This window comes from Balearica regulorum, chromosome 1, assembly GCF_011004875.1.
Source record: "Balearica regulorum gibbericeps isolate bBalReg1 chromosome 1, bBalReg1.pri, whole genome shotgun sequence".
Taxonomy (NCBI): Eukaryota; Metazoa; Chordata; class Aves; order Gruiformes; family Gruidae; genus Balearica; species Balearica regulorum.
In genome coordinates this window covers 150,725,511-150,747,195 of record NC_046184.1, presented here as the reverse complement: position 1 = coordinate 150,747,195, position 21,685 = coordinate 150,725,511, and the positions used below count along the sequence as shown (strand labels likewise).

At 40.0% G+C, this 21,685-nt stretch overlaps 2 protein-coding genes across 2 annotated transcripts in view; both read right to left on the bottom strand.

Annotated features, from left to right (window-relative positions):
• LIMS1 (LIM zinc finger domain containing 1) overlaps positions 1-762 on the bottom strand; it is an 82,317-nt gene extending 81,555 nt beyond the window's left edge. The window contains exon 1 of the mRNA XM_075739304.1: positions 595-762. Within this exon, the coding sequence (XP_075595419.1) occupies positions 595-638 (44 nt within the window). The 5' untranslated portion in view covers positions 639-762. The remainder of the gene's footprint in view (positions 1-594) is intronic.
• An 8,073-nt stretch (positions 763-8,835) lies between these two features.
• Positions 8,836-21,685, bottom strand: part of GCC2 (GRIP and coiled-coil domain containing 2) — a 29,999-nt gene continuing 17,149 nt past the window's right edge. The window contains exons 16-23 of the mRNA XM_075739153.1: positions 20,960-21,097; positions 19,406-19,527; positions 17,424-17,600; positions 15,814-16,031; positions 14,470-14,664; positions 13,536-13,675; positions 12,471-12,672; positions 8,836-11,335 (exon numbers count right to left, since the gene is read on the bottom strand). Coding sequence (XP_075595268.1) covers positions 11,265-11,335; positions 12,471-12,672; positions 13,536-13,675; positions 14,470-14,664; positions 15,814-16,031; positions 17,424-17,600; positions 19,406-19,527; positions 20,960-21,097 — 1,263 coding nt within the window. The 3' untranslated portion in view covers positions 8,836-11,264. The remainder of the gene's footprint in view (positions 11,336-12,470; positions 12,673-13,535; positions 13,676-14,469; positions 14,665-15,813; positions 16,032-17,423; positions 17,601-19,405; positions 19,528-20,959; positions 21,098-21,685) is intronic.

The following is a 21,685-nucleotide window of genomic DNA, read 5'->3' as shown; positions in this document are numbered from 1 at the left end:
AGGGCATTAAACCATGCTCACGCTCCATTCGGTATGCGTTATACTTGAGTTTTGCATAATATTTCCAGTCTGCTTCAACAAGGACGCCCCACCGCTCCTCGTGTGAACGTAACCCCGAAGGGATGGCACAAGAGAGAAGGAATCTCTGCCGTGCCCGTTGCCGCCGTCCGGGACTCTGCATGCCGGCGGTGCTGCCGGAGGGAAGGCAAAAGAACTTCACGGGGGCGAGGCGGAGGCACACCTGCACGGCTGCAAACCCCCAGCCTCCTCGGAGGGTCCCCGGCCCCTACACCAGCCCGCCCAAGGGACCATCCCAGCGCCTCTCCCACCCGCCAGACCCCGCCGGAGCCCGGAGGCGCCGCCGCAGCCGCCCCGCACGGCGCGGCCCCACCGCCGCCCAGCTTCCCGACCGGCGCCCGGCCGAGCAGGAGGGGGCACCTTCTCCGGGGCACCGCGGGAGGGTTCCAGCGAGGGAGCAACAAGCCGGTGACAGCGGCCCGGCCGCGCCGCGCCGAGACAAAGCGCCGCCCTCAGCAGCCGCCCGCCGGGGGAGGCGGGACGGGACGGGGCGGGCGGCCCCCGCGCGTCTCCTACCTGTTACAGGTCATCCCCGCCGCCGCCGCCGCCACCCCCAGCATCCCGCCGGCGCCCGCTACCCCGCCGCTCCCGCGGAGCTCCCGCCGCCGCCGCCGCCGCCGGGAGGAGCCACGCCGGGCGGCGGTAATGGCGCTGGGCGGCCGCGCCGCCGGCACCTGCCCACCGCCGCCGCTGGGGGGCGCGCTCCGCTCGCGCCCGGCACCGCCAGCCGCAGGCAGGCCCCGCCCCGGGCAGCGCGAGCAGGGCGGGCAGCGCGAGCAGGGCGGGCAACCCACCCCCCCCCGCGCGCCTGACCGTCTGCACGGGCTGGGCCCGGGAGCGGCTCGGCTCCCTCCGCGGCCGCACCACCACCCCCCCGCCCGGGAGAGGAAGGGAAGTGCCCGCCGAACGTTGGGGATCCAGGTCCCGCTGCCGAGCCCGGTTGCTTCCCAACGGGCCCGGGGGAAGTTAAATCAGGGCGAGTCGAAGGAATCCGGTTATTTGCACCCTGCATCAGCCCTGCAGGAAATGCACCCGGCTGGAGGAGCGGTCACAGACAAAGCCCTGTCACAGTCAAAGCGCGAAGTAGATGCTGGAGAGAGCGTCGAGTGCTGGGTTTTTTCCCAGAACAGAAAAGTGCTGTCAAAACAATTGCAGATATTTTTACTGTGTCTTGCACGTGGTTGCACAATATGGTAGTATTTCTAGCAAGAGAGCTTTCACCTCACCTTAAGGTGCCAAATACATTTAGGTGAGTATTTACCGGAACAAGATTCCATTTTTAATCAACATATTTAAAAATGTAACAGTACGAATAAGGAAAGGCCAGCACCTCACTCAGGTTCAGCTACCTCCTTTGGAACGTAAATACAAAGAAGTAATCTTCAACACCAGAGCTGCCAAACGTGAAGGTACGGGCCCCTGCTTTACTTCGAGAGAAGCAATCTCATTCCAAACTGCACAAGTTTCAGAAACTTAGGGATGAATGAGAAGAGCATTACAGAAAATGCAGGATTGTTAAGCAATCCCTATCACCGCCCATCGCCGTTCTTAGTATCAGAACAAGGAAGTGGGGTGGTGAAATGAAAAATGCAGATACTCGACTGCCAGGACTAAGGAGGTCTCTGGAAGGCTCCAAGAAAACAAAACGTTTAGGGAATATGTTAAACCAGTGCAAATCAGCACAGGCAGGTAGAGGTGAATACACATCAGAAAGTAATTCACACGACACGTACATGGATTACATCTACTTCAGTATCCATCAGGACCAGGAAAAGAATGTAAACATTCAGGAATATAATTCACAGAAGATATTTGACCAATATGCCCCAAGCATGGTTCTGGACAGAACTACAACTGTAAAAACATAGACACATCAGACTGTTGGCTGTTTGTTTCTTTGCTCCTTGGCACAGTTTGGTTTTGCTTGCCACGTTCAGAAATCCAAACATAGCAAAAACATTTCTGTACAAAGAGGGAAATAAAGTATATGGCTGGAAAAGGGGTGGGATGGTATACCAGAAGAGGGGGAGGTGATCATTCCCCTCTATTCAGCACTGGTGAGGCCACACCTGAAGTGCTGGGTGCAGGTTCAGGCTCCCCAGTATGAGAAACACGGCCATACTGGAAAGAGTCCAAGGAATGGCCACTAAGACAACTAAAGAACTAGAGCAACTCTGCTATGAGACAGGCTGAGAGAGCTGGGACCATTCAGCCTGGAGAAGAGAAGGCTCAGAGGGATCTTATCAATTAATATAATACCTGAAAAGGGAGGGTGCACAGAGGATGTAGCCAGGCTCTTTTCAGGGGTGCCCATTGACAGGGCCAGAGTGGGCACAACCTGAAACACAGGAGAGTCCATCTGAACCTTAGGAAACACTTTTTTACTGTAAGGGTGATCCAGCACTGGCACAGGTTCTGGAGCCTCCAGCCTTGGAGATACTCAAAAGCCATCTGGACATGGTCCTGGACAACTGGCTCAAGGTGGCCCTGCTTGAGTAGGGGGTTGGACAAGATGCCCTCCAGAGGTGCCTGCCAACGTCAACCAATCTGTGATACTGTTAAAAAGTGAAACAAAACAGACACCCATCCCCCCCCCCCCAAAAAGACCCCAAACCAAAACACCCACTCATTTTAATGAGCTTGTCAGCAGAGCTTCTTTATATCATTTAAATAAGCAAGTACTCATTCTGTGCCAGTTGAAGGTAATAGTAGCCTTTTGTTTTTTTCTAATCAACTTTGGGCAGTCTGCCATTACTCATAGGCAGCTTCATGGATGTCTTTAATTAACCTCAGTTTGTTTGCAAGGATTTTGGGGTCTCTCCCATTGCCCATCCTCCTGGGGAGCTGTACAAGGCAGCTGCCCCTGCCTGCTGAGCCCAGCCAAAGAGCAACGCACAGCCAGAAACTGGGGGAGGTGGCTGGGCATACGTGCGACTACCAGGGCAGCAAACTCCGAAACAGTAAACTCTGGAAATAATTAACAGGCAGGGCCTGCCAACGAGCGCAGCCGTTACGATCCTTCCTTTGGAGAGCACATTAATAGATTTAACGGCAAGTGAATTGCACCACACGCAGTTTTCCAGTGCTTTTAAAGATGACATCCCTAGAGCCTAGCTAGCAATATAATCTCCAAGTAGCAAGGGCGTTCACAATGAGCGGGAAAGCCTCCACCAAACACATACGTATGCCAAATGTTAAGTACTAGCAGCTTTTGGAAGCGCCGTACCAAGAAAAGCCAGGAATTCAGTTTCAGAGATTGCCTCCCCAGGCTCTGCGCGCTTTGCAGCAAGTTTGCACCTTGGCATTGGGGTCTGATTTAAATTTTTGTTGTGTCTTGCTGTACAACAGAAATAACAATTTTTAATTGTTCTTAATTCTTCATTACATAGTATTAGAGCATGCTGGCATTCCAATTAACATGTAAAATTCAGTCCAGAATACTTAGGCAAATAATTTAATAGGATTCACAAACACACACTACAAACTCAAAAGAAAAAAAGGTCACTCCTTCCAGTCCAGTATAATGAAAAGCTACAACGATTTTCTTCCTATGCAGTTTTGAAAAAATATGGTAATCTGCCTACTTATTTCTGCTTACAAACCCATCAGGAAGTTAAGCATTCTACTGCTAATGTACTTGGCATCAGAAGTGCCATTATCCCCAGCAGACAAGTGAGGAAACAGAGACAGAGAAATTGAAATTAAATTCACAAAGGAAGCATGTGGCAAAGCAGGGACTTTGGACTCCATGTCTCCAGACCAGCATATTAATCACAAAATTAATGTCGTCTTTTTTCTCTTCCCATCTCTCCCTGCTAGACTAGAGTGAAAAGCAGTTTTAGGTAGATAGATGCTTTTAAGTCTTCCATCACTGTTGAAATGCCAACATATAGAACCATGGCTGGCTGGCAGTGGTAGAAGTGACAGCACAGAACCTTTACTTGTCAGAGCTATACACGTTACCAGCTGTGCTGACACCAAACAAGACCGTTATTGTAGGCCTGGCGAAGGAGTGAGAAAGGAAGGGTTACTGAGGAGAGGGATGAGAAAAAGGCTGCTTGGAGAAAGAATTTGCCTGCCTGTCTCTGCGATCACAAATATCAGCATCTCTATACCAAGTTCTTTTTCATTTCCAGAAAAAGTGTTTTACAGTTTTGCCGTGTGATAGGAAGACTCGAGTAAATGACTTTCACCTGTAGTATTTGCTCTAGCTTTTGCTTTCTCCCAGAACTTAATGCAACTGCAGATGGTATATTCTTCCTCGGGTTACTGACTCTGAGTGCCTGTTAACACAGCAGCCCCGTGGTTGTTTATCTTAATATAGTCAATGGATTTCAACTGTAAACTCTGTCAGTGTTCTTCATGTCAAACCTTCAAAGCTAAGAAGTTAAAGCAACAGAAAAGGAAACTTTGACCATTTAAGTATGAATAATTTTTGAACACAGGGTGTCCAGCTAAAGAGTCCTAGCAAAACTGTTAATTCACAAGTAACAATTTAGGTTTCACATTCTTGCTCAGCATTAACGACTTCACAACTCAATAATAAATTTTGACCACTATTTGATCTCCATAAAAACCTTTGCTATTTTAAAAAATAGTATATAGTTTACTCAGAATACTAACAGACTTGTTTCAGTGATCATTCTGATGTTCTTATAAAAGCCAAGTCAAATTTCAGTTTCGTGCGTTTTAGAGGTGCCTTCACGTGGCTTCACCTTTTCTTGGAAGATGGAAGAAGATTGTGCGAGAAGAGAGATGTAACTTTTGTAGATCAATCTCAAAACCCTGCAAAATTGATCACTAAAATTCCATATTTAGCAGCATAAATTTCTGCTTCATGACAAGGTCACTAGTTAGACACGCTAAGGGCTAAAGAAAAAGCTTATGGCAGCATTACAAAACAGGTACTTTAAAAAAAATAACTTAATGACACTTGACGATTGTGGTATGCTCACATTTTTATTTCAGCTTGCGTGCCACTTGCATATAACAGAGGAATATGGAGATTTGTCCACAGCAATGTTTATTGTTAGTGATGCTTTAAAAAAAAGTTCAAAACTGAAAGCTTAGTCTAGATCGATAGATAAAGCTATATAGAGCTAATCTAATACAGTCATCCTTTCTGTTTATCAGACCATTCTTGTTACGCTTCACTTACAAAAAATAAACCATTCCCTGAGCCACCCCAAATTCCTAACGCACCAATCAGAAATAGTTTGAATTTCAAAGTGATCACTGTTCAACTACAGAACGTAAGGAACAAACCTGATGGCAAATCCTGTTGACAAACCCCATCTTCCTCTACTGCATATAGACCGCATTTTAGCACAAGCATCTGCAGCTATTGCAAGATCAGAGGTATCACCACTGGTTAAAAAAAAAGTCACTGCTCAGTGACAACAATTTGATGCCATCAGTCAGAATTACCTATTCCTTATTTTGCATGTTATTTGGATGCTTCTGCTAATGCCGGTATTCTGAGGTCCTCCAAAGATAGGAAATACAGCTCAAGAGTGAAGCAGCACAGAAACCAGTCAAATACCTTGGCATAACTACAGGGGAAACAAACAAGTTCCAATCTGAAGTAGTTTGAGTCTGTCATTTTTCTATTTTAAGCCTTTTGTCACTGCAATTTCCATCCTTCACAGAATATTACAAAACCAATCGTTAGCTTTTCTGCCTTTTCTGAAAATCATCCTGCAAAAAAAGTATGATAGATCCACTGCCGCTCTGCAAACAACTGGTTTTTAACCAGTTTCGAAGAGAAAGGCTGGTGGGGAAGGTTAGGGCAGGGACTGAACCACCACCACATCAACAAGAGGAGCCATTTAAGTTTTTATTGCCTCCAGCTGCTTCTCTCCCCATTCTTCCAGAGGCTGTAGCCCTCTGCCTGTGGAGTGCAGTGACCCGCTCTCTCTCCTTCTGCAAAGGCTGGCAGCTTCACCTGGGTTACTGCAGCTTTAAGTGCGTGCCGTGACTGCTTGCGAGAAGGACATTAACTAGTCTGTGTAAATATTTGGATGCTAAAAGCCCGAGTGATATGATTGGCCTTCTCCCTTGGCAAATGTTATGCTGAGCATCAGCAACTTAACTCTGCAAAGGGGAATAATGACAGTAAAACAGTACTTAGGTAAAAACCTTTTTCTGGAGTTCTGTAATGGTTTCCATGGGTTGTACTTTGGAGATGTTCTGCGTGCTGCAAAAGGCAAGAGATCCAAGAACTAATGCGTACGTCCACTCCGGAAACGGTCAGTGTTCTCAGAACAAGCTTCGATTTTCAAGCAATTAAGCTTCCAGATGAAACAATAAAACCGCCCTTATATCCTTTACTCATATACAGCTGTTATCCAATGTCTATCAATTTAGAACACTTTCCAAGTATGAGAGGATTGGGACTGTGCCCGAAGCCCAAAATACCACATTGCTTTTTAAGCTGATTACCTTTACCTTGGATTCTGAAGAAGCCTACAGGCATTCGACTGACAGCCACAAGGATAAATGATTAATACGAAAGTGGATTTAGTTGTTGGAGCAGTAACTGATGCGCATTGTCCTATTTTGTTTTGTTGTCCTCGCTCTTTTTCAGCCCAGCCTTGATCCTCAGGGTGAGCCCAAGGAACACAGGATAGGAAGGAAGCTCTTTGAACCTAAGACACACCTTCTCATCCTTGCAAGACAATATGATAAATTTTAGATCAAATTCAGTTGGAAAAGTAGTCAAATTGTTATTTCTCTTCCCCTCAGCATATATACATTTCTGTGAAAGCTGTCAGAAGTTGTCTTTAAATATCAGGCTTTCTTTTTTAACTGTTTTATATCTGTTACGTCAACTTCTTTTTGCACTTTATGATCCCCTCCCTGACCTCACAAGTGTACAGTAAAGCATAGGCTAACAACATGGATGGCAAGAAGATAAACACCTTAAGCTCTCACTTCAACCAACCAACCATCTCTTCATCCACAGAGCATCTACTTTGCACTGGGACAGCCATGCAGATACAGAAAAATTATCACGAGGAATTAGGAAAGAGGTCGTTATGTCCTCTTCAAAGCTGAGTGCAATTCAGGAGGATGCTGGTTTATAAGGTGGCTAGTACTTAAAAATACTAAATGCAATCTAACAAGCACATCAATACCTTCTGCATCTCTCCTCCTCTCCTTCCTGTCAGATACTGTCAGATTGCTGGTGACAATCTAGTAACACATTTTGAAAACTTGATTTTAATTTTTTTCTAAAAACAGCCTACAACAAACCAAATTCCTTCCCTCTTCAATTCACCCAGAAGTATGCATCACTGCTATTGTGTTCCAAAATAAAGACTGCAGCTACTAAACCAGATCCATAAAATCTTCACTTTAATACTACAGTAAACATCCCCTCATTTTTTACCTTGCATCTGAGTAGCATTTTCAGGTAGGAACAGGCATTTAGGGAAAAAGAAAGGCACTCTGTTGGGTAAAGGTGAATTTTATTGAAGTGACGGCCACATGAAAAGGCCATCAAAGACATATTTCCAACCAAAACATTTCTCTATTCAGACTAGCAATTCTGAAATGACTATAATAAATATATTTTTACCTCTTCATACATTTGGTTTCTCAGCTTGTGGGTGGTAACTGCTATTTGCAAGGCTCCTAAGGGAGATATTTTCACAGTACCAGTAATAAGATAACTATCAGGTAGTTGAGAAAGTATTTGCACTAGGTGAAGCCAAGACATAAGCCAAATGAAGCACAGGTGGTTAAGCTGCCTTCAAAGCTACTTAGTACAAACTAAGGAGAGTTTTTAAGTATTCCTCTACAATTCTAGGATATAATGTCTGTTATCAAAGCAAAAGGATGGAATGCGATAGCCCAAGGAAGATTTAAATTTAGAAAATAATCTAACAATGTATTCTCTCAATTATGCTTTGAGGCTGGAGGGTCACAAAAGAAAAAAAAAAGGCAACTCTACTCTCCCATGTATCACTTCTAACAGGGGTTCCTTTTGGCTATCCTGAACCCCAAATCCAACTGGCTACATCTACACTACAGCCAGACAAGTTCTGGTCTTCCTGTCTTTCAAGCACGTTTCACTTGCACAGGTGAGTTTCCCTTCTGCATAAAAGGAACGTGAAAGGCATATAACCCGTTTCTAAGTCAGCATAGGTAGTTAAAAATTCAGCCACAGTGCAGACGCAGGCCTGGGAACTCTGACTCATTCCCACTTTTGGTTTTTTAATTAATATATAGTCTACATAGTGACAGTAGAGTCTTTTTTTTTTTTAATTATTTTATTATGCCCTCCTTAGGTTTGGCCTGAGGGCAGGCTGATAGAAGAGTAAAATTTGGTCCTAAGCTTGTAAACTCTTTGGGCAGAGGTTATATTTTCTGGGAAACATCCTAACAAATATGGCACTGTAAAGAAAACAAACAACAACCAGAAAGCAAAGTCAGCACAGTGCTCCTCCAAAAAAAGAGCACCACCGTATATCAAGAAGCAGCAATACCAGTTCCAACTTTAAATTACTTTTTGAAAGCAAATCACAGCTACAATGCGGTACATTACAAATGCAAATATGACATATAAAAAGTTTTCTATGCAAAATAATCCTGCTTCCAGTCTAACATTCTTCTATGCCATTTACTGCAAGTGTATATTAAACTTTGATATACTTGCTTACAGTTTATTGCCATAAAGTTCTAGCAACCTTAGCAACAGAACACAGTTTAGTAGCAGTTCTTAAAATATTTTTACATTAAAATCTTAATCTTCCATTGTAAAAAAAAAAAGTAATCCAAGTTGTCCACTACTACATTCATAAGTACAATACTTGAATTTTACTAAGAACAGTGAGCATGCAACTCAGATTTGGAACAAGTCAATAAGCAGCTGGTATTTAATAGACCCAGTGATATTGTTACTTGCATACGTTTATTCACAGCTTACAATGTTAAATAATCTACAGTTCTGAAATATGTGCATTTTAAAAGGAACTTGTCACAGCTCTTTAGCAATAGTTGAGCAGACATCATGCAGAAGAGACTGTATCAGGTTAGCTGCTGAGTTTGAACTAAGTAAGACAAAGTCGTACCCTTCCACTCATGTGCTTCCATTGTTAAAAGCACAGCAGGAGAGTGACTTGCACTTATTTTTATGCATATTTCAAATCTCTCCTGTCGCTCTGTTTTAGCATTCTTTTGAGTGATGTTAACCAAATCCAGCTGTGAATAAGTTAGAATTCAATATCCGAGATCTGGAGCAAATCATAAGTGTTGAAGATATAGCAATCATTGCAAAAGCAAAAGCAAGAAAGCCTAAACGTAGCCTCATGTTTGCTATCTACACTTCCAAGCTACAGACAACTAAAAGACTCATCCCCACACTACCGTTTCTCAGTTCTGTGATCTGAAAGTCCACACAGAATGTTTTCATTGGTAGCACAAACCATAAAGATTCCAGTTAAAACACATACTGGAAGGGGAAAAAAGAAGAAAAGGAAGGAAGAAAGAAAAAAAAAAAAGAGGTGCTTAAGACTGTGGAAAGGAATTAAAATATTTAAATAAACCCTGTTGGCTTTATTGACTGGGTACTGCAACATATACAAAAAGCAAAAAATTAAACCAAAAAAGCACAGTTACTGAACAGTTTATTTTCAACATGTACTGCCTTCCTGCTGTTCTTGTGTCCAGATTAATCTCAGCCCCGAATAAGGCAACATGAAAAGAATGAGCATCATTTCCTCAGGGCCTTAAGTAAGACAAGAAGGGAAGAATACTATTAGTATGTATACCAGGGAATAATCCTCTGCAAAACAGCACAGAAAGCACAAAAAACATGAATGAAAAAGATGGTAAAACTCTGGTTAAAAGGTAAGCAGAGTTTAAAAACATGTGTACACATTTTAATAACTTACAAATAAATTAAGATGGTGAAAGGGGAAAAGAAGACTGAAACTACAAAAAGGTGCTGTGTTGGTAACAGAAGTAACTATGGCTGAGATTTATTTTTCTTGAAGAAAACGAAACATTCTGTTGAGTTAATCTCTGTTTCAGATTATTCACCTGTGCAAAAGATTTGTGCAAGTGACGTGTGCAAACACAGAGAAGTGAGAGAAGGGTCTAACATCTTCAATCATTATAACATTTAAAAGATGCATCTATTGACAGAAGCTCTGTCCTTTTCTCTCAGAAGTAACTGTTAGTCTGACCTACAAACTCAATTCTTCCTTTAGTGTCTTCAGCATGACTAAGTCAGCATGAGTAGTCTTTTAAACTAAGTACAGACATCACTACAGTAATGGAACATTTCTTCCTGGTCTTGAATGCAAACTTCCAACCTCAGGTTAAAAAGCCATAGCTTAAGCCCTTTCTCCCAAAGCTTCAGCTCAACTCATGACCTCCGATTCTTGGAGTACTGTCCTAAGACTTGCATAGATGCCATTATCTCTTCTACAGTACTGCCCCAGATGTGCCAAGCATTCTATTTCATATCGTTTTAGGCACTCTCTACAATTTGTGGACTATTGCCTTCATATTTTCAATCCAGCTTTTGCAAAAAAACCCCACCAAAAAACAAACAAACAAACAAACAAACAAGGAAACTAACAAAAAATCCCAAGCAAACAAACAAAATACCCACGACTAAAAATTTAGTCAAGTCAAAGCAGAAAATGTCACTTCTGTTTCTTAATGATCTTACATTTTGTAAGCATCACCAGAGAGGAAATAACTCATTTTTAATTCCTTCAATGTGCAGACAACACCGCTAACCGTATAGATTAGCGAGCAGACAAAAATACATGAATGAATCTGTAAACACTTCAAAATGCTTTAAGTCTAAAGTCTAGTTATTCCAGTTACTATATTAGATCAAGTTTTAAATCAATATCAAAAGAGCAATCACAGATTTGTCAAATTCTGTTTCCAAGCAATTTGCAACTAATTCATCACTTCTCATTATACTTCTGATCATCAGCTTTAACATTTACAAGAGGAATAGTCCACTGCTGTCAGAGCATAACATAGGACAGTCTTTCAGAGCTACTGAGGGCTTCTTTCTTAGAAGAGCCTAAAAAGCTGAAAACAACACACAGAAATAAAAACCTGTAGTTCAGTGCTACAACACCAACAGATTGTTCTCCTACTCTAAGATTTCTCTTTTTGCAACTGTGGAATGTGTTTAAAGATTCAGTGTTTTCACTGTCTCATCGAAGTCCCGACCAGCTGTGGAGGTATGAAGCCCACCCAGAGGGCCGTGAGGTACTCTCTTCCTCACCTGAAGGAGGAAGAAAAACATACTTCAGGCTTATTATGTAAGACATTGCATCATTTGGTTACATGACCTTGTTTTCCCCCTGCCTCTGTCCTTTTTCAAATGCTGTCCTCGTAAACTTGAGGAAGTAACATTCAATACTCACTCTTGGGCCGCCATAGGTATGTTCATGGGTTTTATCACCAACTCCACTTTACTTGGGTACTTAAGGATGTTTTAAAGAGGCCATTTATCACCCTTCTCCAGAAAAATCCAATCATTGATCATTAGTGCCAGGACAACATCAAAATGCTACGGACTTAATTTATATCTCACCTTTCCAAATCCAAGGCCTATCATGGAATGCTGTACTTTGCCACTTTCTTTATTCATGTGATTTTGTTGAGAAATTTTAAGTGCTTATATATACACATGGTACTTATGCTTTATTTTAAAATTAATAGAAAGAGTAGGTGAGTTGCTAATGAAATACAAGCAGCTACAGGTTATTACTGAGAAGTGATAAACAATACCTTAAAAAGTATTTTTAAAGGGGAGAAACACTCAAACAGAGTATTTGAAGTGGAGCCAGAACATTATTATATGGTCAGCTCTTGGGTTAATTTCTTGGAAAGGCTTAACTCTGTTTTTCCTTCCCTAGTTCCTTTATTTCTTAAACAAAAAGCATATTGTCTTGAAGGGATTTTTGAAGTTAATACATTGAAACTAGTATTAGATCTGCTGTACTGCCTTGAGAGGACCACTTTAATTGCATTTTTAGAACCTCTGCCAAGAAAGTAATTAATTTATAGTAACCTCTGTTTTAAGATCGCTTTGACAGAAATCTTTAACTTTACTCAAAACACAAACACATTACATTTTTACAACTTACTATCATCTTCCTAAGATGTGTGTGTTCCAGAACAAGTTCTATTTTACCTTAATTTTACTTATATTTTTTGGGTATTTGTTCTGTTTTCTGAAAACTGACTAGTAACTTCTTAACAGAGCAGAATGGTTTTATTGCTAGCTCACTGGCATTACGCTGCTAAGCTTTGTTTGTCCTCAAAGGCCTACATAAAAGAAAGCACAGAACTTCAGTTGCCTTTATTTCCACTTTTGGGGGTTTTTTTGTGACAAAGTTTTGAACGCCACCTACCTTGGGCAATTGCAACTAGCTTCCCCTTCTCTTCAGGGCTGAGCTGCAGCATGGTGTCTATCACCGGGAGCAGCCTTTCTTTCTCGCTTCCTGATTTTAGAAATATGAACTGCAATAGAACATTCTTCAAGTATTCTAGATTAGCCACAGACTTTTCTCTCTCCTGATTTCTTTCCAATCTTCTTACTTCATTCTTAAGAAGCTGCAGATGAGGGGAAAAAATATGCAATATTGTTTGCTTCATATAATGAGCAACTGAACAAAGGCCTTTTGAAGAGCTAAAAAGTGAATTATGTAGCTTGCTTCAAAAAGAGCTATGTGTGCATAGCAACATGTTCCGGACAAAAATCCAGTGAAACTTGAACACATGATAATGTTGTCCAGAAATAACTTTTTATTGATCAAAAATAACCTTTTTTGATAAAATCTGTGCAGTTGTTATAATGATACACACCACTAACTGTTCAATTTCAGTGATAAAGAGTAAGAGTTGAACAGTTAAATAAGCAACATGGATCAAAGATTTAGTATTTTATAAAAGAAAGATTAGCATGTTTAAGAGAATATGCTAACTTCAGAAATGTTTTTAGAAAACTCAGGGAGGTACAATCAAATCAAACCAAACTCTATTAGTACATGTATCTCTAAACACATATCTTCTTTTAACTTAACACAGCTAAAAGGGGTACAGGAAGAGAAACCAGAGAATGCTTGAGATCTACAGCTTTTATCTAAGTGAAAACAGTAAAGACACTTTATTAAACATTAAAATGAGAAACTCTTGAGGGTTTTGGGTTTTTTTTAAAAAGTTTAAAAGTTTTTTGGTTTTTTACTGCCCCCCCTTCCCCCAGCTACAAACTGTGGGGAAAAACCCCAAAAAAACTAAGTCAACTCTGGAAGCTCTAATTAGTCTTGTGCAATAAAAGCCCTTCCAGAATTAAGTTTTGCATCACCATATTTTTATAGACTAGGATTTTCTGAAACATGTTTGGTGTTAAATATTTGGTCTAAGAAGCAGACCATAGATATGAGAGCTGTCCCCACATTTCCTGCATGTCTGCTAACCTTTATTTGTTCCATTAGGATGGCATTGGTTGCTTCTGATTCACGAAGTAATTCATTCAAATGATCAGCACTCTTCGCTGTTGTGTTTAGTTTCTGAATCAGTTCATCCTTGGTGAGTTCTGTTTGCCACTGAGATGGTTCTGCAATTAATTGGAAAAGAAAACTGAGAGAAGGAAAAAGTACTTGAATCTACTTTATACTAACTTAACATTAGGACTTGATTAATGTAGTTTCTTAGAAACAAAATCCATGCAGTCAGACTGCAAAATTAACAGGCATCATTGCTGCTGCTGCTGCATGCTTGTTTTGTGATCTATTTTTGTATATATAAATATATTAGAAGGGGATTGGCAAACCAGTTCTAAATACATCAAAATACATGGTTTTAATTTACCCCTTGTTTCCTACCCATAGGTGGAGATTTTGAACAGTTCTCCACAAAGTGTTCAGTAGACTTTTAAGAAGATGATTAGGTCCTACCATATGTTTTTCTATTTTTTTTTTAGGGATTCTTAGAACATTGTTGTTCATGTTGGCTTTCATTTTCCTAGAAAAAACTATGAATAAATACCTGTTCTAATAAGCCAAATTAAGATGAACAGACATTTTATCCTTTCATTAATGAGAGTTAAATCAGCACTACTAGAGACTACTCCAGAATACAAAAAGTTCTGTAACTATTCACTGACTTGCTCCTCCAGTCTTTTCCCTTTAGAAAGTCACAAATACGACACCTTTAAATCACTAAAACCTGTACCAATGTTTTATTGTTAGTCCTTACTCAAGGACAAAACTCCTACAGAAATTCAGGATAGTGTGAACTCAGCAGCACATAAGTAGATTTGTGTCTTGCATCTAAAAGCACGAAAACACAATGTTCTCAGATATTTTGAGGGTACAACTTATGTAGCAAAAAGCCACGTGTTCTACCTACCAAATTTTGCTTCCGGGGAGTTCAGAAGTTGTTCCAAGGATGGTACATAAGTGCTGGCTGAAGAGACAGACTCTGTGTCCGTTGTTTCCATACCTTCTCCCTCTTCCCTAGCTACAGTGTGCACATCGAGAACAGGCAGGTCAGTGTTGCGCCGTTCTCTTAAGTTCTTCGTTGCTGGATTTGAAACAGCTGGACCTGAAAGATAATTACTAATGTTTGTCATCAGAATGAAATTGGTAGAGCTATTTCATAGGTTTGATTGTCTCAGATTGGAGAGCAGTACATAAAATAGTCGTCAAAAAGCACAGGGAGGAAGGGTGAAGAAAAGGGAGAAAGCCAGATACACACATAACATTTATAATTGAAAATACAGCCTTTCACCTCCAAACGACCATTCCAATCAAAGGCTGTTTCTAAATCCAAACTTGATTGGCAATTTTTATTTCAGTGACTATGAAACCTCCATGCAACTCTCCCTGCAGATGTGTTGTAGCTATGACAAGAGAGTCAAATGGTTTTAATGCAAAACAGAATTAGTTTTACTTTCAACCAGTCCTGTGGGAGGTGTAAATTGTTTTGTTTTAATACTGTGTGCACTACCCTGCTGCTTCAGTAACATACAGAAAAAGTAACTTTTTAAACCATTACTGCTGCTTGGCAAACATCCAACTACATTCTAATTAGTAACTTTACAGATATAAAAATAGCACTTGAGCTTGAACACAGTAAAATCTTAAATTAGAAGAGGGATCAAATAGCAAGTATACCAATAACAAACATTGTTAAATGGCTTTCAATACACTTTTCTTTAACTTTACCCCTCATACTGGAGGCAGAGGTCCAGTATGCTCCAAACTCTGAGACAAACTTACAGGAAGAGCATCAAATATTTACAATATTTGCTCTCCTGGTGCAGTTTTGAGCCATTCCCACACATTCTATTACTGGATCACAGGAAGAAGAGATCAGCACATCCCTCTCCACTTCCCCTCCTCAGGAAACTCTAAGAAAGCAATGAGGTCACCCCTCAGCCTCCTCTTCTCCAAACCAGACAAACCCAAAGTCCTTAGCCACTCCTCACAGGACATGTTTTCTATCCCTTTCAGCAGCTTTGATGCGCTCCTCTGGACGCATTCAAGCATCTTAAGATTCTGAAGGGACAGTAATAACAATGACACATTCCTTACTTGGTATCAGTGGATTGATACGGCATGCTGCAAATTCTCCAGAAAAAGTTTCTGGTGTATTACAGAACCACACACTATAAGCATGTTTTAGATTCAAGCACAGGTATGCAAATTTGTATATAACCCAAGAAAAACTAGTATTATCACTGAAAGTTACCTCTAGTGCTTGGTTCACTCTTGAGTTGGAAGAGCTGAGCTTCTACTCTGGACAACTGCTGCTGAAGTGTCTCTACCGTCTTCCTGTGCTCTTCTTGCAGGTTCCTGACTTGATCTCTGAAATTGTTCCGTAGAGCTTCGTTCTGGGCTGTCAGCTGACTCAAAGCCTGGGCATGCTCCGTTTTCATGACCATGTTCTCAGATTGTATCGTGCAGAGCCTGAAAACAGCGTATACACAAAACAAACAGCAAAACACTGTCACGTTTACATTTCAAAATTTTTAAAGTAGCTTTCAGTCTTCATGTGTATGATTATCTTAGAATGACTGGGCAACTTTTCTCCATTTAAATTCCTCCTTCTACAGGGAAAATCCAAGACCAAGAAAGTTACACATTACATATCATATGAATGCACTGTGGTAGATAAACTCTTGATTTCTATTTCAGAACACAAAATTCAGACATCTTTGGTAAAAAATGAACCTAATAGACACTGTGGTCTAAACATTCTTAAATTATAAAATTGCAACATGATTGTTTATAGTGCCATGTTTATGTCAGGGCATGTCAGTTACCTTATACTCCACTTCCTTTAACATTTATTTACCAAGCACTTATGCAGGACTTCTAAAAACATAAGTTTCTGAGAAGTTTAATTGTTGTTAGCAAGAAAAACATCAGCAACGCATCAATTGTACTTGGTTTGGAGGCACTCCAGAAGGAAGGCACAATTGCCACAAGCAATTAAACAAGTGCATGTATGGAAAGACTAAGCTTAGGACTTGCCCTTATAAGCATACAAACTTAAATATAGCAAAGAGCTAGTGTCTCTGTGTACATAGGGAGCCTACTGCAAATACAGCTTGTTTCCAGAAAAATGCAGGAGGACACAATTTAGGTGATTACAGTGAATCACCATGTGGCTATCAGGAACAGATAAAACAGTACAAAGAGAGAGACAGGAAGTCAACAGTTCCTAATACTAAGCTGTAATTTCTAATGAATATTTCACGTGAACTCCTTTGTACCCTAAATAGAGAAGAAAAAGCAAGGAAAGACCCTTTTTGAAGAGCTCAAGTATTAGGTACTCATCATTTTTCAAGAAGTGATATAGATTAAACAGATTGCTTTCATTCTGAAAGAAATAGCAAATTAACATTGTGGCAAGCATAGACTTCAGAAACAGTACTTTCTGGGAGAAAGGCACTTGGTGGATGCATGACTGGGTATTTTATCAGTGAAATTGGTCTGCATTTAACCACCTTATTTTTCTAATTAGAAACATGCATAAAATTTAGTTGAGCAGTCCAACACAAATACAGTGCTGAGCATTGTCAACATGCTTAAGAAATGTTAATTTTAAAGTCTGATAGTTAACATGTAGAAAGCTTGCAGAAATCTCAAATTCCCTGATCAGCTACTACTTCGTTTTCATTGCAGAAACTACTGAAGGCTGATGAAAAATAGCAAACAATCATTTTGAAAATTCCTTTAACCTTCTCAACAGTTATGCCCTTTCTTGGGGAAGTACAGTTATAGGCCGCTGCACGACCAGCCCTCAAAGTTCACACACAATAAAAGTATCTATATCTATTTATCATCAGACCATACTTTTCACGGAGTTCTGCCTCTTTTGCAACAGTCTCTTGCAGCATCTTATTGTGCCTTTCCAGCAGGGTGTCGTGTTCAGACTGCAATGTCTGGAGTTCAGACGCATTCATCTGTAAATTATGCTGAGCATCTTGCAGCTTAACTTTAAGTTGATCTATCACCATTTCCATCTGTTCTCTACAAGGGGAAAAAAAGAAATAAGCAACATACAATTTAAAAGAACTCTATTATTTCAGAACCAATATGATATCCACAACATTTTGGATAGCTGATCCAAATTGCCTATTTATTAATTATATCAATACAGCACCATGACCAAAAGAATCTTAGAATGTGACTGCAGCAGAAACAGTTAGGAAAGTTCCAATCATTTTTCAGTATAGGTACAAATAGATTTATCACATCCCATCTGAACTGCTGGGAACATAACTATTGGGGTAGAAAGTGCGATTGCTACCACTTTCTACTTCAAGCTGGTTGGAGAAACAAGACAGAAGGAGAATAATATGTGGGATGCAGATGGGAGCAACAATTTCTTCTTAAAAGCGGTGGAGGTTTTTTTGTGTAGTAAATGCACATCAGTTCAATGAGACAATATAGGAGATAAATGGATGGAGGAGATTTTGAACAAAGGAGTAGGAAGCAACATCAAACCATAACACTAGATAAACTCTGTTGGTCAGAAATAAATCAAAATCAAGATATACAAGGGGGAAAAAGTCTTAAGTCACACACATTCTCCTTTTATGCCTTCTGTATTTACATATGCAGACATCTCCGTTATCTCATGAACTGTATATCTCATTAACCCTTTGAGTTGAGACTTGTAAATAACTTCTTTGAAAACTATGTCATCTGTTTATTACTTGATTACTTGTCCACTTTGTTTCCAAGGTGACTCTCTTCCACAAAAAACTAACAATACCAGAACTTCTTAAAATTCAGCAAACAGGAGAGACAAAAAATGGAACTCTTGCAGTTTGCTTCAAAGGAAAGAAGAGGTAGATGTATTTAAAAATGCCCAAACAAACCATAAACCCAAAGTTGTCTAACAAAGCATAAGTCTCCCTCTTGTGGATTCTCAGCAGCAATTGCATGTGCTGTTTTAAGGTCGGCATCAGAAATTACTTTTGACATCTCACACATAAACACCCAGTCTGTCACCAAGGACAGCTATCAGAAACTTATACAAATAACTACAAGAACTGATCTACTTTTGCAGTGGGTTCAGACATTTTCTGAAGTGAATCTGAATTTACTTGGCTTACAACTATACTTAAATGATTTTCAAGGAACATCTGGCAGTATAACTTTTCTTCCCCAAGTCTTTCCTCATGTAACAGCTGATAACAGTATTTCGTAAATCTGCTGGAACTGATGACTGAATTGGCAGCCAGAGCTTTATCTACACTAAACCATTCCTTCCTGAAAAAGTTCAAAGTGAGTTCAGCTGAACAGTACCAATCTCCTCTTTTCCTCTTAGTTGGAAATGGCACTTTGCTGCAATACATTACATCAGACAAAATGACATGACAGGTCTACACAGAAGGTGCTGGCTAATTTCTGCTCATGAGAATCATAAGAATCTTCATAACACCTTACTTCTCCCTCTCGCTGTAATAACACGTAACCTACACAAAAATAAATGTTAAAAAAGACAAATCAAGGAATTAGAAACTAACATAGTACCACCATGGTACAAACTGATGATCTTTCTTCTGTTCAGATAGGCAGAGCCACAGTTAGATTACAGCTCTGATTAAAAAAAAAAAAAAAAAAAATCCCTCTATTTCTAGAAACTTTGTCTTGTTTTCTAAACCAAAGTAAGTGGGGAAACAAACTGCCTCCCCTTCTGGTATTTTCCTTATTGAAACAAAGAGTTAAATAGTGGAACTCCCTTGCTGGTCAGCAATTAGCAAAGGCAAACTCAGTAACTCAAGTATCAGTATTTTTCTGTATGCATACAAAAATTTTACTTTTACCTTTCTTGTTTGGCTCCCTCAGATTCTGTCTGAGATGCAGATTTATTCTTTTGCTGTTTTAGAACATTATGAACGCGGACTTTGTAGCTCTCAAATTCAGATGTAACAGATGCTTGTTCAGCCTATTACACAGAAAACAAACCCTTAATAAGTTATGCTGTTAACTATTGCTCCCTTATTTCTCTAAAATTAAATACGTCTTACATTGAAAAAACCCGACCTGTTGCACTTTCTTCTTTTAAATGGACAATTAAACTAGTGACTGCCATGACAGATCATGTTTCTTTAGATTTCAATTATCATAAAATACGAAACTTGAGAGACACTGATTTTCAACATAGCAGTATTAAAGAAAAGAAAGACTACTTGCAAATTCAAAAATTGCATTTGACAGAGATTCACAAGCAAGGGGTTCTATCAAACAGCTTTAACTGAAGGCAAAGGTGAAAAAAAAAAAAAGGATAATCCTGTTTTTCTTTTATGCTCCCCAGGTGCCAAAAATCTAATACGCCTTAAAGTTATGCACAATTTTGAGGAGTTAAATCAGTCTTGTAATGGTAATACACAGCAGAAGATAGAATATTCCTGTTTAATTGTAAGGGTGTTTGGTCTGTCTTCTCTTCTAAATTCAGCTGATACATGAGTTTCTGTGAACATACAGAAAATTACCTCACAACATAGTAGCATCATCCTTGACTGTACACTACAGAGCAAGAATTATTCCCATCCTTCAAGTACTCATGTTGTATATTCCTCTAAGAAAACCACAGATGCGGGTTTACATTCTTGGATCTTAGGAGAAGCTCATGGATTCATTAGTCATCCTTGAGATGACTGAAATGCTCTCATTTCCAAGAGGAGGATTTTGGAAAGTTTCCCTTCAGCTGAACTGATGAGTGAAATTCCACAGTGCTGACCCTGATTAGCCACTGCTCCAGCTTTCCTGGAGTCTGTAAGATTTGTGGGTATTTTCTTTAAATTAATCCTTCTCTTTTCTTCCTGTCAAACTATGTGAGCTAGAATATTCCTAAGCCCTCAGATACACAGCTTTAAATGTCAGCGGGACTTTTGCCATCTAACCTACTATTTGCTTTGGTGTCCACTTTTCCTTTAGTCAGAATTTTCCTTTGTTAATATCCTTGTAATAGTATTTTTCACAGTTGTTTTTTTCTTTAATTGGTACCTGTGTTAACTGGTTTTTATATGGAGAAAATTATATTCCTTTTCTGTTTGTTCTTCCCTCCTTCTCTTTATAGACTTTTTTCCCCTCACTCTATTAAACTTCGACTGCCCACTACCACCACAAGGTTTTTCCTACTGGAAATACAAGGGTGCAGTCCAGATGTTCCACCACAAGTGATACATGACAACTAGGACAGAGCCTGGCTTGTCCTCTATACCACTCAAATACATTAAGCACTGCAATAATTCCCAATTCTTGACAGAAAAAAAGACAAGAGTGAAAGATCCAAAAAAAACATTTTTAGAGAAGCAGACAGAATGCAGTATATCTCCCTTCTAAACTCTCTGACATTACTTCTTCCACTAGAGTACCTGGGCTGCTCTGCACTCTTCTTGCAAGGTTGCAATTTTTTGCTGGTAAGCACTCAACGTACGCTGGTGCTGCTCTGAAGAAGTTCTCAGGTGTTCTTGAACTTTATGCTTTTCTGATGTTAGTCCAGCCACTTGAATCTGAAAAAGTCAGTTGAACACTATGACAAAATTTTTTCTTTCCTCTCCACAGGGAAACAGAGCAGAGAGGATTCTACTACAGTAATTCCTGCACAGAACTGGTGAATATAAAATTAAAATCCAATAAAAAATAGACATGGGTTACAATGTATTTAATAAAAAAAAAATCCATTTTTTTCAAAGAAAGAATTGAAGAGAAAATTACAGTGTTCGTGTGGCAGCATTTAGGAAAGCCAATCCCTCTCCCTTCCCCTCTCTGCTACCTTTTATTACATTCAATTCCTATTCTGTCCAGCCAACAAAATTTATACAGATGGACAACACTTGAGATTTCTGAAGATGATGTTGCATTTTTTTAATCTGAGGAACTTCCATTTTCAACAAATTATTCTAGAACGTATCCCAGTTACAAGCTTCAAATTTCACTGTCCTCTTTTGGTGGAAAGGGAAAGGAAAGAGGAGCAAAACAGAGCAAAGCTATTTAAACAACATCACAAGGGAAGTATTTGGGGAAAGCAGTAAACAGGCAAAACTCATTCAAGAAAAAGAACAAGCACTGAAGTAATAAAAATAACACCTTTTCATTCT